At 37.6% G+C, this 17,511-nt stretch overlaps 3 protein-coding genes across 3 annotated transcripts; all 3 read right to left on the reverse strand.

The window, feature by feature from the left end:
* Nucleotides 1–898: 898 nt before the first annotated feature.
* On the reverse strand, nt 899–7,332 carry oscp1b (organic solute carrier partner 1b). Its single transcript, XM_026370130.1, has 10 exons — nt 7,119–7,332; nt 5,131–5,285; nt 4,677–4,844; nt 4,084–4,164; nt 3,898–4,001; nt 3,259–3,387; nt 3,001–3,070; nt 2,630–2,769; nt 2,437–2,500; nt 899–1,910 (listed from the first exon to the last, which is right to left on the reverse strand). The coding sequence occupies exons 1-10, from the start codon at nt 7,228–7,230 to the stop codon at nt 1,791–1,793; spliced, it is 1,143 nt and encodes a 380-aa protein (XP_026225915.1). The 5' UTR covers nt 7,231–7,332; the 3' UTR covers nt 899–1,790.
* A 469-nt stretch (nt 7,333–7,801) lies between these two features.
* On the reverse strand, nt 7,802–10,028 carry LOC113168795 (cornifelin homolog). The gene is made up of 4 exons (XM_026369802.1): nt 9,688–10,028; nt 8,742–8,890; nt 8,491–8,627; nt 7,802–8,231 (listed from the first exon to the last, which is right to left on the reverse strand). Exons 2-4 carry the CDS (start codon nt 8,851–8,853, stop codon nt 8,127–8,129), a joined length of 354 nt encoding a protein of 117 aa, XP_026225587.1. The 5' UTR covers nt 8,854–8,890; nt 9,688–10,028; the 3' UTR covers nt 7,802–8,126.
* Nucleotides 10,029–11,229: 1,201 nt separating this feature from the next.
* On the reverse strand, nt 11,230–17,221 carry mrps15 (mitochondrial ribosomal protein S15). Its single transcript, XM_026373471.1, has 8 exons — nt 16,958–17,221; nt 13,172–13,240; nt 13,020–13,095; nt 12,851–12,899; nt 12,587–12,671; nt 12,406–12,464; nt 11,727–11,918; nt 11,230–11,541 (listed from the first exon to the last, which is right to left on the reverse strand). The coding sequence occupies exons 1-8, from the start codon at nt 17,097–17,099 to the stop codon at nt 11,431–11,433; spliced, it is 783 nt and encodes a 260-aa protein (XP_026229256.1). The 5' UTR covers nt 17,100–17,221; the 3' UTR covers nt 11,230–11,430.
* Between the last annotated feature and the right edge of the window lie 290 nt (nt 17,222–17,511).

Raw genomic sequence — 17,511 nt, forward strand, 5'->3', positions numbered from 1 at the left:
ACATGCTTTAGAAACTCTGACATGCATAAGGAAACTTAGGTAGACTGGACTTTAATTTGTAAATTCACACAGTATTGGTGTAATATTACTTATGGCCCAATCTGTGCAAATGTAGCCTTTACAGCACTTTTTAAAGGGAAAAGTCTCTTGTTGTTATTTGTTAGTTTTGACTATGGCACTAAGATAAAAGTGCACACATAAATTAAACATGTAGGCAACAAATTTTATAAAAAATATTTTAGCTATTTTTTATTTTTAAGTCTTGCAGGGTGGCTACCACGAGTTCTGGTTTCTGTTTGTTTTGCAGGTAGACCGTGTGCCTCAGGGTATGTAGTGTTTTTTGTCTCTCCTTTGCCAAGATTATTAGGAAGGTCTCACCAGAATCCTCCTCCCTCAGATCAATTCAGAGAAATGTCTCAGCATGTTTTGCCTGCACGGTATGCAGCATGTTTGTGTGTGTGAGAGTGGTTGAATGGGGGAGTGCAGACTATCACAGTCTCACTTTGACTTGTCTGCAGGCAGGTTGCACACAAATGTCATGGGTACAGGTAGCTGTTACTATAACAATTCTGCACAGGACTGGAGCCTAGTTGTGCAAAATATTCAAGCATATTATGAAAAACCTTGACCTTACAATCACACCTATAATCAATGTGTGCATTTTTAAGAAAAAAATGTCTGACTGCATCAATAAATACCCTGTAGAAAAGCATGTCAGTCGGTTTTTGACAGTACATGTTTAGAGGTTCTTCAGCCCCCCCTACTGTTAGATTTGCTCAATTACATCAAGCTGTTACAAGTCTCATGCCATTATTAACACTCAATTGCATCAGTTTCCAAGCCAATAATACAGTTCATACTGTAATGCATAAAAACATACATTTCAAATGTTGTTCTGCTGTTTATTAAAAATCCTACATTGCACATTTAACAATTTGAATACTGCAGCAATATGCACCTCCCTATACAAAGAAACAAATATAAACAATAAATTAAGTATACAATAAAAATATTTACATATTGGACATACACTTATTTTGCATTACGTTGGGTTATAATTATGTACTTATCAATGAGCATATTTCTGGGCCATATCTCAACATTCAGAGATATGTCAGGGTAGTGGAAAATATCTTCTAAGTTGTTCCTCGTACAGTAGGAGTGCAAGATTTTTTTTTTACCAAAATAAACATTTGAGGGAATCTGAATAGAAGGAGCACTTGGGTTTCTTCTGATTCCCCCACGGTATTTTTAATGACTTGCTCATTAGAAAATGTTATCAAACTCCCTCTTCATAAGATCTAATAAACAAACAAAGAATTATGGATGGTAAGCTGAAAAATCCTTTAAAGCTGGCATTTCAGAGAAATTACCACATGTGAAATGAATGTGCATTTTGCATACAGCAATGCGGTCTGAGTCATATTTATAAAAATGTGACATCTTCACTTACAGATGTTTTGCTATTACTGCCTACACAGTCAACACACCGATAGAGGCCTATTTCGAACTGAAACCGAAACACACTACTGCAGTGTATTACAATTTAAAGCTCGGATGACCACACATTATCTGATGTTATCTATGGAAATTTGCAATTGGTCATCTGACAACTGTTAGAAACACCTGACCATATCTGCTTATTAAAAGCACCCACAGAAGAAGGTTTTCTGTCTGCATGTGAGGTTGCTCCAGCCTATTTGCAGGTGCAGACAGCAGACTAGTCTTTAGTTGACTGTTGATGATGCACTGTGCTCTCCACCTTGGGCTTTTCTGTCAGGATTACTCTGTCACAGACCATCCATCATGGCCAGAAGGTCATCTCCTTTGCTGCTAGCACTTGGAGACTGCTCTCCAGAATCGGTGAACTCTCCCATGATCTTGGCCAGCTCAGCATTGGCCTGTTGGTCCTAAAAGACAGTGTTATCAACCAATCACATTGTTGGAGTGGTCATCACAGGAACTAATCCCTCTTTAAAGTAAATCCCTGTTGGACCAGAAAAGCCTCAGATTTCTGATCATTACTTGCACAATATTACAGTCCATCATCAAGACGAAGGCAGAACCAAAATCAGGACAACAAAGAGGATAAATAAGCTGACTAGCTTTCTGCAGATTGTGTGGACACAAGGCATGGAGGGGTCATCACTAGCCACCTTATAGACAAACAAATTACATTTCCAAGAAGTCATTTCTTGACTATTTTACTATCAATCACATCTGTCTCTTTCCCAACTGGAGTAATTTTTTATCAAGAGCCCTTCTTCAGGATCAGTTGTGTTAGGCATAAGAGTGTCTTATGGTTTGAGCAGCAGAACAATTCTGACACTTTCAAGTTTTCTAGCCTGAACTTGCCCCTAAGTAACAGATGTTTGTTTGGATTATTTGTCACAAAATAATACAACTACTTTAAGAGGTCAGATAACTGAGATTTACCTTTGTTGCTTGGATGTTTATAACTCCATATGAAAGTTCATCTGGCCTTGTTATTAATGCCTCTCTGTGATAAGAGAATTATGATGTTAGTTTTGAGCAATTAAAGTTAAATACTTATTTTTTCAGAAGCAGCTTAAATATTTGATTGTCAGAGCCAAACACAACATTTATTATAAACACACAAACAACTCACTCTTCCTCCTCATCTGTGGCAAAAAGATTGACTCGGAAACCACTGTCTGCATTTCCTGCTTTCTGAACTTCCAACCCCCCCATTAATTTGGCCAAAAGATTCAACTCCTCTTTAGCCAGAGGGTTGGGAGCAGCACTGACCTGTTGACACACAGTAGATTGTTTACTTCAGGATATTTGTGTTAAACTTGTTATTTGTGAGATCCTGCTCCTGATGATGACGCACAAGGAAGTAGAGTACTGTTCTACATCAGGACGACCTTATCAAATTCCTGTTCATATCATGTACTGGAAATAATCATTAAAATGTCATCTGTTCAAGACATTCTAAACTCTGCATATTTCCAGTGCTTACAGTAAAACTGGTTTCACCTTAGTGTGCTGAGCAGAACTTTTAGATGTTCCTGACATGTGGGTTTCCACTGGACGGCTTACACTGTACCTAAATGAAAAGATGGAAAAGAGGGAGAAACCAAAGTGGTAAAGAGCCCCAGGTATTTAAACCTCCATAAAACCACAGAGGGTCCAGTGAGCCCGAGGGTTACGGTGAACACTACAAACCTATCAATACAATGACAATGACAAAGAGTCACTAACCCACCACCACTGCAAAAAACCATCAAGTCTTACATGTTTGTGCCAAGTTTGGTGACCCTGTCCCCAAAGATCTCAAAAGATCCTTCCCGGAGAGCAGCGGTGTAGTTCCCTCCATTACTGAACTGCAATCTGGTCACCTCCTCACCAGTACAGCTAAACATCCTGGAAGTACCATACACAGAAACATTATGGATAAACAAGCTTACAGTGCCTCTGTTGTCTATAATGAAAGTCATTTCCCTTTAGTTTTTAATTGCTTTTAATACTTTAACACGGTTGAAGCTCAGATGTTGCTGCCTATGAGCTCTTGTTTTCTCAGCGTATTAAATGTTTCACTGTGCACATACAACCCTAGTAATCTGATACAAGCTAAACACATGATACATCTAAAATTAGAACGCAAATACTTGTTCAAGCAAAACTCTGTAATGCAATTAGCTGCAGTTAGGCCTACTTAACATAAGGTTACAATGCCTGGGTACAATCAGAAGCCAGACTATAAGACAAAAGAAGAAAGGAAAAGCCGAAAGACGAAAGGCAAACATTAAATAAGAAAGACCAAAGATTCACTGTACAATCCATGCCATTTTAATCTCACCGTTACATATCGCTATGACTCTTTAGTGTCAAAAGTGTTTGGGTGTGAGGGAGAGGAGCTGTATAACTTGGTACCTTATCAAGCCAGGGACCTGAGTTCCATAAGGCACAGGACCACTAGTAGGAAGGACAAAACGACCATTGGAGTTCTGCACCTTGTCCTTCAGGAAAATAGACACCTAGCAAAGCATGAATGAATGTGATGAATATAAAACACCTCCAAAAAAGGAATATTCTCTAAATGTTAAATGTCAGACTTACCCTTATATGCATGTCTTGGAAAAAAATTAGAAGAGTTTGTCTAATCAGCTGGAATTCCCCATTTGATAAGGATGTATACATCTGAAAAGTACAAATAAGAATTAAAAATAGCAAAATCTGTGAAAATGAGAAAAAAGTAATTTTATTCTTGTATCTGTTTTCTCTGTCTTGCTTATTTTGACGTGTCTGATATTTGAGCTGTCATGAGGCTGTGACAATTCAAAAGTTGATACGTTTCCTCTTCTTGGCCAAGCTGTATTATACAGAACTTTTTTCAATCTTGTCTGGAAAAAAAAGCAGTGACTGAAAATGTATCACCAGCGATGTGTGCGTAAAATCAGTTCACACTTCACAGCTGACTGTGCATGACTGAATTCTTATAAAAACATTGGTATTTTTACATCCTTAGCTGCTTCACTCTCTTCTTTTTACAGTTTGATTGTTTTAGGGGCCTGTTTTATATTGTAACTCCTTGTAAAAAATTTACCTAATTCACTCACACCAACACAGTGCAGGAAGCACCAATAAGCCATGTATGCTGCTGTAATGCTGCTGCCCATTTCTGTGTGACAACAGTGAAGTTGCACACTTACCTCTATGAGTTGCCTGTATGTCTCATCAACCTGGCTGAGAATGCTGGGAGTGTCTTTGACAAAGTCCTTTATTGCATCCATGTGGTTGAAGGACACCAGGAGAATGTCTTTAGGTCGCAGACATAGAAGCACCTGGTACTTGAAAGCCATGGTCATCAAGTCATAGAGCTGTAACGAAAGACAGCTTTTGAATAAAAAACAGCAGAGGGAGCCACATACAACAACATTTTACTATGGGTCTATACTTCAGGATTACTACTGTACCATGTTTGAAGGCAACAAAACAATATGATAAATGTGTTGCATAAAGAACTGGTTGATTTTTAGAATTATTTAACTGTAACAAAGCACATTCAACTGTGCTGTATTAGAAATTGAAAAAAAGGAACAGAAACATTCACAATGTAAACAGTACACAGCTGTGGAACTACATCTTTATACATGACCACTCTACCTTGTCCATGCTAGCTTGATTGAGTCTCATTATGGATGCGTGAGCCAGCCTGTCGAACACAGTCCGCAGAGCCTTCTTGGAGTAAAGCTCCTGTGGTTTAAAAAGCTCTTCCAGGAACTTTTTGTTGAACATGGTGGTGATGATGTCATTCATAACTAGTTAGACAAATAGTACAACAGAAATGTCTGCAATGAGTTAACTAGGTTTTGAAAAATGTGCATTACACATTGTAGGTTTAAAAGCAGGCAAGTCAGCATACTATACTATGTGTCAGCTAAAAATACTATATTTGTTCCCAAGCCTAATCCCAATGGCCCTAATAAAGCAGCAGCGTGGAGCCATTAGCATGTATCCTAATTGGTAGCAGGCCCAAAGCCAGGTGCTATTGTGAATGACAGAAATAATCATGGTTAAAGTGATCATGGTAGAAGTGAAACTTATCTTTAAGGAAGTAAAAGTTCAACTAAAGAAAAGAGGCGTGAAAATTGAACAGTGCACTTAGAGGAGAAACAGTGTGGTGACCCCAGATGAGCTACTTTTTTTTATATAGGCAGAAAAAGAAGATTAATGATTCATTTATCTTTTAACACAATTTTAAATAGTCTTTTGACCTTTGTTTGAAGGTTTGTGCTTGATAGCTTTAAATGATCTGTAATTTGATTGCAGACTAGTCAGTCAACCCCCCTAGTTTGTGCCCTAACCACAAACATGATGTACCTTGGTGCAGAGACCATTGTACAGTTATTTTTGAGCTTATCTGTGAATATGACATCTCATCTGTTGTTTATTTATCTAGTCCTAGTTTTTACACAGAGTATTGGTTCAGTCTATGCAAAAGCAGAGCAGAGAGCTACAAATGCATGAATGCAGGGTTATACTGAAGCTCTAAAACAATACCTCTCCTTCTGTCCTCCTCTATCCAGTCAGCTATTGTGCAAACTTTATAAATTAAAAAGGAGATATGTATATATAAATGTAACAGTGTTCTGAAAACCAGATTGAAAGGCATCTAAAGACTTGTCCAGTCTGTAGACCCTACATATACAATACTGTGCTGTGCGTTTATACACTTTGGATATTTAGATTTTTATCCATCATGCAATTTTAACAATCCAGCTCCAGATTCATTCTGCAGCATGACAGCAACTACTTCCAACATGCACACAGTCATAAAAACCTATGTTTAGAAAAGAGAAGTAGTCATGTAACCGATAGTTTGCTCCCTCCAGCGTCTTGCACTCAACATCATCAAGTCAGTCTGGGATTATACAAAGAGACAAAAGCGATAAAGACTGCCCGAAAGCAGGTAGAAACTCACAGTGGCATGAGGAGAACATGCAAACTCTACACAGAAAGGTAACAGGCTGAATTCAAGCCCAGGCCCGTCCTGATCCTGCTCATATTGATATATCATGGAAGCTTGATGTACAGTCACATGTGTCCATTTTTTGTTCTCTTAGACTTTGGTGTGCATTTATGCCAGTTACATAAATCCAAACAGAACTTGGACAGACAAAGGCTGCTTACACCAAATCTTAATTTGTTTCAGGATTTTCTGTGTATGAAGCAAAGCAGGCATGTGTGGCACAACTTCACCTACTCTACGATTACATTTCACTTTACTTTCAGTGCCTACTACTCTTGCATAGCATCATCAACAGTTACTGTTTGTGAGTCAAGCTTGGTGAAACATACAATTAGATCATGGAGGATGTTTCCGTTTCCTCACAACTGATCTCTGGAAAAGGGGAAAAACTGAAATTTCCTCCGGGCTGCAACAGATATGTGAACTGTGTTTTTTTTTTTCCAGATAACGTTATGTGGCTTTGACAAAAGACAACCAACTGACTTGACTGTCTTTATATTAACTTCTTCTGAACCACATTAGCGGACAAACGAACCGAGCTGAACGTGTAGTTTTCGCCTTCTAGCGTTTCGCTGCGGGCTGACATTTGTGTAGTTAGCTGGACGGCTGCTAAGCTAGCTACCTTTCTTAGCTTTGTCAGCGGGTATATTCTGGGCTCGGAGCCGCTGGTCCAAGATGTACAGCATTTCTCCGCCGAGATTAATGAAGAGCAGCGGTAGAGTCCTTGAAGACATGATGCTAATCTGGTCGGTTTAATCGCTCCAGAAAATGTAAGATGCTAGCGATTGTAGCTAGCTCGTTGATAGGGGCTCGATCTGTTTGGTAAAGCCTCTTCTGGTTGCCAGGCCACGAAGGAAGCAGCCAATCGGGGCTCAGTTCGTTGTGACGTAGAGGAAAGGGAAGCGGAAGACGAGTGTGAAACTTTCGATTTAACCACAGTGTGAATTATATATTGTGCCCATTACACATCGAAAAAATCCCATTTTTCAACAGCAGAGGTAAAAAGACAGACTCAGTTCCTTTATTCATTGTTTTCCTATGGTCATACAAAGTATTTCTGTAAATATAGCCTAATTTTGCCATTCAAACCTCTAAAAAAATCCTTAAAAAAGTAATAAATTTAACACAGTAGATCTTGGAATTGATAAACAGCCCAACATATGCTCACACTAAGGCCATACCCTGTAAAAGAGTTTATTGTTTTTAAGGATTTTCAAGGCAAAAAGAATGGAAATCAATAGTTTCCACAGTTACATCAAAGTATCAGGTGTATCATCTTATCGTAAGAGAGAAAACTACAAGAAATTACTTTAACAATAAAACATTTTTTATTGATAACAATGCGTAAACCATTATACAAAATGGTTTATGCACAGATGCAGTTATTGTGACTGAACAATGCAATTTATTTACACTAATGCGGACTACAGACTTTGTCACACTTAAACAAATGCTGCGAGTAACATTACATTTATTACACTGAATTATATATTTTACTTTTGAATTGAATTGTTCCAACTTGGCTGTCTGAAAAAAAGATACAGAAATCAGGAAATACTTCCACAATATTTGGACGTCATCAACAAAAATCAATGTATGAATTGATTGAGGTGAAATCCTTCATGTCCTGTTACAGTGACATCTCTCCGTTTCTGATGCGGATTTCTCTAGCCATCCTGCACACCTCACAAAGTCCACAGAAAAAGGTCATCAAGGCATCGTTGCATACTGTTCCCTGTAATTAAAAGATTGCAAAAAAATCCCAGCATTAAAAATCAGTCTTCTATGAGAAAATATTCTGAAGTTCATATTTCATCATGTGGCAGTAAACACCCAAGATTGCTTAAGTTCCTGAAATTTCTGGCTTTCATCGCAACAAAATTACTGGAAACAGCCAGTCTTCCCACGTGAAACATAAGGCACCACTGAAAACAGAAGAGAAGCTGTTCTGGAAAGTTTTAAATACAACTACATTAATTTTCCGAGTTACATACCTGAATACCGTACGTCAGCCTCATATGAGTCCTCATGGCTGTTAATCCTCCTGGGACACAACCCAAACAGCAGTTTTCTCCGTATTTATTTGCTGTGTAGCAGCTCAGTGCCATTGGACAGACACATCCAAGAGCACCTACACAATAGAAGTGTATTTCACAGTGAGATTTTGAAAGAGAAAACAAAACAAACAAACAAACAAAACAAAAAAAAGAATGAAAGCATGAAATATGTTGTGTCTTGAACTCACAGACTAACAAGTCACTGCAGCAGGAGCACAAGCCTGTGCTCCACTCTCCTGTTTGGACGTTGGTCCCATAGCCGCCTGCACCTGGTTGATGGGTGACCACTGGGTTTGACATTTTCGTTTACTGGGTCTACTTGTTGTTATTAAGGTGCCTAGTTAAAAGACAATGAGGTATTAGAACAAAATAAGTGCAATTTGTTTTAAGTGGAAAAACTGTAGGAGAAATGACCCTAATCAGTCTTTCCATGTGTCATAATTGTTTTCACATTTGGTCATATGTAGTTATATGTAATGCTAAAGATTTCCAGGGTGGGAGCTGTCATGGTCTGACTTCTCATTGAATAATTCAGAGAATACAAATATAACAACATATATAACAACAAATATAACGGAAGAATAAGAAGAATAAAAGATAAGATGCTTTTTTTAAAATAGTAGAACAACCCTATAATAGTATTCACATGTAACTCATAGTTTGCAGCTCAGTTAGTGATCATGAAGCTCTGCTGCCATGCATGCAGCAAATATTTAACTTCCTCAACACCATATGAGGCACTGGTTTGTGGTCTTTGAAAGCTTTAGATTTACACAACAATTTATTAGCAATTGCTTGACATGGCTTTAAAATCAGGTACTTTTAGACAATCCTACTTATCATACTGCTGTATACTCAGCATCATCCACTAATATTTCTCAGAAAATATTCAGTTTGGTATTTTTTGTGTACCAAGACTTGACTGCAAAATAGCATGATTAGACTACATGATATGTTATATAAACTATTATATACAAATGTATATGTATGAAACGAGTATGACGTAATAAAAACATGTTGTCAAAGGCTGTTTATCCAGATTCACAACTTTTAAAACAAAACTTTTAATGGCTACCAATTATTAGTGAATTCTGAAGTTAATTTACTGCAAGAGGAAAAAGAGGTTTCACTTACCAGAAGTAAGTTGTCAGTCTGCACTCCTCCTGATCGAACTGACAAACTGCACACCACACAGGAAGCTGTGTCAAGCTTGAGCTGTGAAATGCTGGCTTGCCAACAAACTGCAGTTTCTGGGGATGACAAAGATCTGTGGTGATTCACTAACAAACTCAGACCATTAACAAGAAGTGCTCCTCTCGTTTGACGCTGACAGTGGGTATAATCTCCAAAAGCTTGATCTTTTGCGCATTTATCTGTTATGAGGTTGGTTTTAAATGATTTTGCAATCCCACATCAGATCAGCACAGCTCGAAGAGCTCAAACTGTTGTCAGAACGCTTTAGACTAAGTCTTCATATGGCACCACAAATGCATCACATCCCTTGTCACTTAGCTTGTGGTTTCGGTCAACCTGTCACCAATGCAGCTTGTAAAAGAAGGGGTGGATTTATGTGAGATTTGAACCTGTACATAATGGCATGCAACTGCAAAAAAAAAAAGCAAAACTAAAAACTTTTTTGGCTCTAGACTCAGAAAGGTCTTGTTATTTGTTTATCTATATGTGGTATTTACTTTCTGTCCCCGGTTAATCTTTAGCTGCAAGCAAAGTAGCTGTGTACCCAACATGGCAGAGAAGCTGTCATGCTCTGATAGTGTTGCATTGAAGGCCAAAGGTAAATGAAAGCACATACCTTGATATTCCTAGGTCTTGCCTTAACCAACTGTTCTTGATTTATTTCTGGAATTGGCTACTCCTGTTTGGCCTAGCCTTTTCAATATTGGGTTTACTGTTATTTATCTCCACTTTTTTTCTTAACCTGGATTCTATTGTGTTTTGTGTTTCAGTATGGACTTTTTACTTGGTTATACCCAGGTTTTAACTTCTTTCTGCTTCATCATTTTAATCTTTATGGGATATGGCTGAATAACTTCATGTGCCTGCTGAGTGAGTGTGGCCCCTCTTCCTCCTGCATGGTTGCTATGTGTTTGTGTTGGGTGATTACATATGATCACTGTCGGGTATCCTCTACCTGAGCCCGTTCTGGATAGCTATCACTGTCTTGGGTCTTTTTGTATATCCTTTTTTGAAACCTAGACATCTCTGCGCTAGCTAATCCATGCATCCCCTAGGCTGACCAACAAGAGATTCGAATCAAAAACATTATTTTATAAACAGGAATTTTGTGGTTGATGGTGATGCTTGTTCATAGACACTGGGCGTAAGGCCAATCAAAAAACTTTTTGAAAAATGTCGATCATATTGAAATATTAGATGCTTAAAGGCACTAAAACATGTTGGCATAAAGTGAGCATACTAGAAACATGTCACTGCTTTACAGATCGTGAGAAAACAGGTTTGCCATTGCAAAGTGCTATAAACCACAAAATAGCAGTTTGGCTATATTGTGTTAAACTATCAAAAAGTTTGGTTTACTTGAATTCCACAGTGCAGTTTATATATTGCACAAGACAGCTCAAAGGCTTCTGCAGCAATGAGTTGAATTTAGCATTTCAGATATAGTAATATATTTCAGCACAAATTCATTTCCCAAGTTCATTTAAATATCATGCTGTAGGCCACTTTATTAGTCTTAACAATTCGAACAACAACAACCTGTAGAAGCAGACAATATTTCATAATGGTAACACTTTAGGAATTAAGACATTTATCCACATGACACACCGACATGTAAAGATGTAAAGATATGCAATCATTTAGAATAAAGTGTTGTAATATATTTATAAAGTATATTGTCTTTTATTGGGTGTTAATAGCTTTTGTCTCGGCTGCTTCTATGTCTGCGGAGGCTAAACTTTGCTTCATCTTCAGTCTCTGCTCTGCTTTCTGCTTTTGCACTTCGTTGAAGACCTGTGAAGAAACACAACAAAGTGTCAGGGGAGGCATGAAAAAACACCCTCACCATGTTAGCTAGATGAGTGTATACATCAACATCCACTAAGTTTAAGAAATTGTGTGAGACACTTTATAGTATACTCTTTTGCTAGTGTGAAATGAAAGACTTTTTAGCAATAAAAATATAGCTTGTTTGCTACCTTAATGCACAAGGCCTTCTTTGCCAGCCAACGCCGGGTGACCCGTCTGTAGTACTCCGGGGGGAAAGTGTAGGTGATGCCCAGCTGCTCACAAACCTTCTCAAAGGCATCATAGCGAACCAACCTAAGGTGTTTTAAAAGCTTTTTCCTTTGGTCAATGGCCATGAGCATTCGCCTCTTGTTAGTTTTATCCTGGAATGGATTAACATACAAAAAGACAGGGTTATACGACATGTTTGACACCAAATTATGAAGTAATGACTGTTTACACACTATGCTTGTGAGAAAATACTTAATTGCAAACCAGAGGATACAACCTCAGAACGCTATCTGTGTCCATTTAAACACGACAAAAAAAAAAAAAAAAAAAAAACAAAACCTCTACATGTGATGCAACATGGAAATTTCCAACCATGACTGTGCTATGCATGTTCTTATTTAATGTGGGGGAGTACACAGGATATCCTGTAGTGCATACTTGACACGAGAGGAAGACAGCGAGGAGATGTGGAGATGTGGTCATACATGAAATGTTCTTGTGTTGCAACTCATCTGCTCGAAATCACATTACGTCATCAAAGTTTTGTATATAACTTAGTCCACAGACTAAGTTTCGCTTTTTGGCTATGAAGGGAGAAGATTTATGTTAAGATGACAATGATTCAACTCCTTCACTCACCTTGTGATGTTTGTGCAAGTGCTCCTGATAGTTTCGAATTCGTGCTGTCAAAATGGCCACTGCAGAAGACAAGACAGTAAAAGATGGGTTGAATTAGCATACCATTAAAACGGGTTTCCCCTAAACCATCTTTGTATTTCAGCGATATCATAAGGTTCAAGCGTAAAAAGTAGGAACAGACCCTGCACTTCAGTTGAGCTGCGGTCATTCTCATCTCGCTGGACTTTTGCAATGAGCTGTTCTTTTTTCAGCTGGAGCTTTTCACTCTGAGGGCATGAGACTGAGTATTAATCTACATAATTAAAACCCGACTTAAAAAAAAAAAAAAAAAAAAGTGGCCTCTTTGTGAATATTTTAACAAAAGACATCACTCGCTCTCACAAGTTATACAAAGTAAGTAACAACAAAAAAATATTATTATTATTCTTGGTGTTGGACAACTTACATGACTGGCTAACTCCAGTGAAAGAAGTCTTTTGACAAGATCATCAGTCCTATTAACAGAAAACAGTCCAGTGTTAGAAAAGTAGTGAATTAATCTGGTAAATATATGAATTCAGATTTAAAATAAATTGTACATATATTTTTAATTTATTTGGTGTAAGTATGTTTACATTTGAGCCAGGGGTACAGGTGAATAATCTATCTTCAGCATTGTGGGGGGAAGATCACTGAGCTGGCTCTCAGGGCCTAGGAGACACAACATGTTTGGATAAAAGCGTTTTAAATGTCAAAACATGGTTTAGTGACAAGCTTTAGGACATACCCGTCTTCTTTTTCTTTGCAGCCCGAGCATAATGTCTCAGTGGTGGTGGAATAGCAAAGCTTCCTGCAACTGAGAAAAGATCAGAAAAAAGTATAAATGTGTTGTGATTTGACAGAATTATTGAATCACCAAAAGATCAGATTTAATCCAATCTGCTGCCTGAAGAAAAGATGAATATACAGAACAAATTCAAGATGATGTTGCAAGACAAAAGTAAATGACATATATGGCTTTTGGCAGCATACAATAAACTGACAATAAACAGTAAAGGATCAGTGTTTGCCAGTGAAAGCTGACTATGAACTACAATATAATGAAAATTCACATGATGTAAAAGTAGAGAACTAAATACATTTTTGTTATAATATTTTGTTATATTTTTGATATGGTTTCAGCACAAAACTGCATAGGTGGCAGAAGCTGGCTTGTATGTTGACTTTATTTTCAAAGAAGGTCAAAAAATGTCCATGGCAATATAGTGTCTGAGAAAGTGTTAGTTTAGATGATGATTATTTTTGTAGATGTTTCCACATACTGGAACTATCCTGAATCTGAGGCTTATCTAAATTGAAAGTTAGTATTAGTACAACTAGGAAATGAGCAGGTCTAAAAGGAAATGATTATCATATTGTAACATTTGAGGGTGCAGAAAAATAATTGACAGCAACCTCACTTTATCCTGATCAGCAGTCAGTTCTGAGTGACGGAAGGTTTATTCTGCTGCATGCCACATAATATGCACTGGAAACTGTCCCCAGTAAAAGCTCAGTTGTTAGAAATACATGGCATGAGAAGAAATCCATAGGATGATGATGCAACTGATCTACAAGTTTAAGTTACATGATTTGAAGAGCACAACAAAAATTATCTTTATAACATGGCTTCACCACACCCAAGATAAAACACAACTACACACATATCAGATGGTGAGAGGACAGTGGTTTTCAGTGTCAGTATCATTAAAACACCAAATGTTGTAATTTCCTGTTAAATACTGGTTGTTTTCCTCCATCACAAATCCATACACAAACAACACTTACAACTGACAATATGTTGCTCTCCGTCCTTTAAAACACATAAAACATATACTATTTTAAAAGGTCATATCACGTAAAGCAGCAAAAAATTTGCCATTTCATGTAGTGTGAAATTGCAATGCAAGTTTTGTCAGTAATTTAAGACACAGCCTGCTTTTAAAAAACCTTCCTCAGTCTAGAACTTGCAGAACAAAATTATTATGATATCTGGCTCTTGAAATATGTTTAGAAAGAGGATTTCTTTATTGAAATGTGGCTTGTGAGTGCTGTAGACATGCAACAGACAGAGAAAGAAGTGGCCTTCAAAAAAACAACTTGTTGCCAGGCAGGCCTGTTAATGGATCTTAGGTACATCTGTGACTGTCAAGAAGCTGAAAATAGGATGCAACAGTGAGAAAACAATTTATCACATTTTAGCAGACTTGAGGTAGAAAATGAAAGCATAGCTGCTCTCGGTGCTCCTTATGTGATCGTAATCTAGCTAGATAGTGCATCAGATTGAGCAGACAAAGAAGCATATGTGAGTTATATAACCACATGTAGTGAAACATGACCAATTATGAATACTATGTTTGCAGCAGGGATACAGTTCCAATCAAAATTATACAACCCACATTGAAAATTAGGTGTATTGGTTAGGTGTGAAATGTACAAACGTTCAGCTGTTTGCAATGAACAAAACAAACAGGAACTATTTCAATATCCCAACACAAATAATGTTACAAGTGGTTCCTTTAGATTCAAGACAAGATGCAAAATTTAATAACTACAGCAGTCTTAAAATTATTCAACCCCTGAATAAATTGTCAAGCACAACTGGTGCAACTAATGTTACTAGAGACACTACTGGAATGGTGACTAGCCACCTAGACAAGGCAGAAAAAGAAAACTATCATGGGCTGGAATAAGATTTCCGAGGAGGCAGGTGGAAAAAACTTTAGTGACTGCAAAAGACCTGCATTAAAACTAGGGGACAACAGACAGTGAGGCATCAGTTTGCACAGTAAGACGCATACTAAACGCTGAAGGATGAGTGCACCACTACTGACCTAAAAACACAAGAAATGTCAGATCCAATATGCTCATAGTGACATATTTAGGGCACAGATGTTTTGGGATTCTGTTCTGTGGTGTTTTGTGCAACCATTCAGGTCTATAGATCAGCTGAAATGAACACCCTGATTAAATAAAGCACAGTGGTGGCTCATTGATGCTCTGGAGTTACTTGGACATCCTAGGAGAAAACATCACGCCATCTGCGCAGAAGCTGAAGCTTCGCCTGGGCTTCAAACAGAATAATGGTGGCAAACATAACTCAGTCCACAAAGGAGAATAAACAGAAGAAGAAATTCTGGGGTAGCCATTGCAGTCACCTTACTTGAACCCCATAGATAGTCTCTGGTGGGATTTACAGGAGGCAGTTGTAGCACACAAACTTAAGAATATTAGTAAACTGGAGGCCTTTTCAATGGGCTAAGATTCCTCAGGAACGCTGCCAGAAGCTGGTGTCTGGCTATGCATCATGTTTGCAGCAGGTCATCACAGCAGAAGGATGCTCCACTAAGAACTAAACATGCTTAACATGAAGGGGTTGAAAATTTTGAGACTGCAGTAATAATTAAAAGCTGAATTTTTAGTTGTTTGAGTTTTAATTTGTAGATTATATAACCTTACAAACATTAAGTAGCTCATTACACATACAGAATGTCCTTCGTATACTTGTTGGGTGTTTTGACTTAAGAAGTCAATGAAATGTTTTTTACAATGACGCACGATTAGAGATTATGTTTTATATGCTTATATCTGCTATAAAAGTCAATCCAATCTTTAGCAATAATTTGCATTAAACTGTCCTTTTTGCATTACATTATAAGTAAAATGTAAGGCAATTAAAGATATTTTAACACAGAATGCCATTTAATGCCTTATTCATAAGCAAATGATGATGTTATGAGTAGGAGCAACATGGCTTTACAATCATTATAGATTTTTGCAGTAATTTGCAGCTGTATATAACAGGAATCTTTAATGATATCATTAATTAAACCAGTGTGGCCTGAGCAGTTTTGTTTAACTTCACTTCTAGACCTCCATTGGATTAGCAGTTAGACCAGAAACAACTGCAGAGACCTGGTTAATGTGAGATTCACTCATCTCACTCTAAGTTTTAAGATGATTTCATACTAAACTCTGGACGGTAGTAATTAGTTAATTAAAACAACAAATGTTTTAATAATCAAATAATAATAATCATGCTAAACAAATATTTTACGTTTTTTCTATATACATCTGGTTCCAGTTTACACAGCATGTTAATTAGTAGCTAATATAAAAGGGAATCTCAGTATTTCAGGATCTTTAATGCTTAGTTACAGTCCTAGAGTCTTTCTGAATACATTTTAAGATGATATTAATGTTTTCTTTCTCTGAACTGTAAAGGTTTATGACATGCTAATATAATTACTATGCTGTACTTGCTATTGCACATTGCAACCAATTTGCTAGCTAATCTTTGAACTTTAATTAAACTAATTTCCTTACTTAGTTTAGTTTAGTTTAAGTTACTGAGCATAAATGGTATAATTGGGGGCTGTCGTGCATCGTGCAGTGAGTCGACTTGTTCACTGCTGCTCTAACAGTGCTAATAGCTAACTAATGATACCCTTGTGTTGACAAAAACGCAGTGGTGAACACTATAAAAAGTCATTTAATGGCAGCTTTTATAGGTTTTTCTTCTTATTGTACTTACCACAACTAACCCTGGGACCTGACAGTAAAGCAGCGCTGCATGTCCACGGTGGGAGTGAGACAGCAGAGCACAGAGAGCCGCTCTCCCGCAAAACACCAGTTGAGGATTTCAGGACGGTCCGCAGAGCTATGGTTGTGAACATGCTGACGGAAGAGCTAACAAGGTAGAAATTAAACCGTATAAAATAATGAAAATGTGACAAGTAATCACACTCGACCCCTACATGAGGCTCGCCATTTTGATAAGACTAAACTAGTTGAGTGAAGACGGAGGAAGACGTTGACCAGGCTAAACTACCGATTCCAGAACACATCGATAGGTAAAATGAGCGCTCGCTCTCAGGTTTGTGGTGTTGAATGGGACGATAACGATTAAACGTATACATTTGATTTGATCTGATTTAATTCCACTTTATTGAGTGATTCTTTTACTTCATATACTTCACTGTTTGTTTTTGGAATAGGCTACTTAGATTCCATATTAAATTGCACCTAGAGAAAAACAGCTTTGTTAATGAAGCTCCATAAACACCAAAGATAGAGGAATAGCAGTGA

The sequence above is a fragment of the Anabas testudineus genome, chromosome 16, assembly GCF_900324465.2.
Source record: "Anabas testudineus chromosome 16, fAnaTes1.2, whole genome shotgun sequence".
NCBI classification, from domain to species: Eukaryota; Metazoa; Chordata; class Actinopteri; order Anabantiformes; family Anabantidae; genus Anabas; species Anabas testudineus.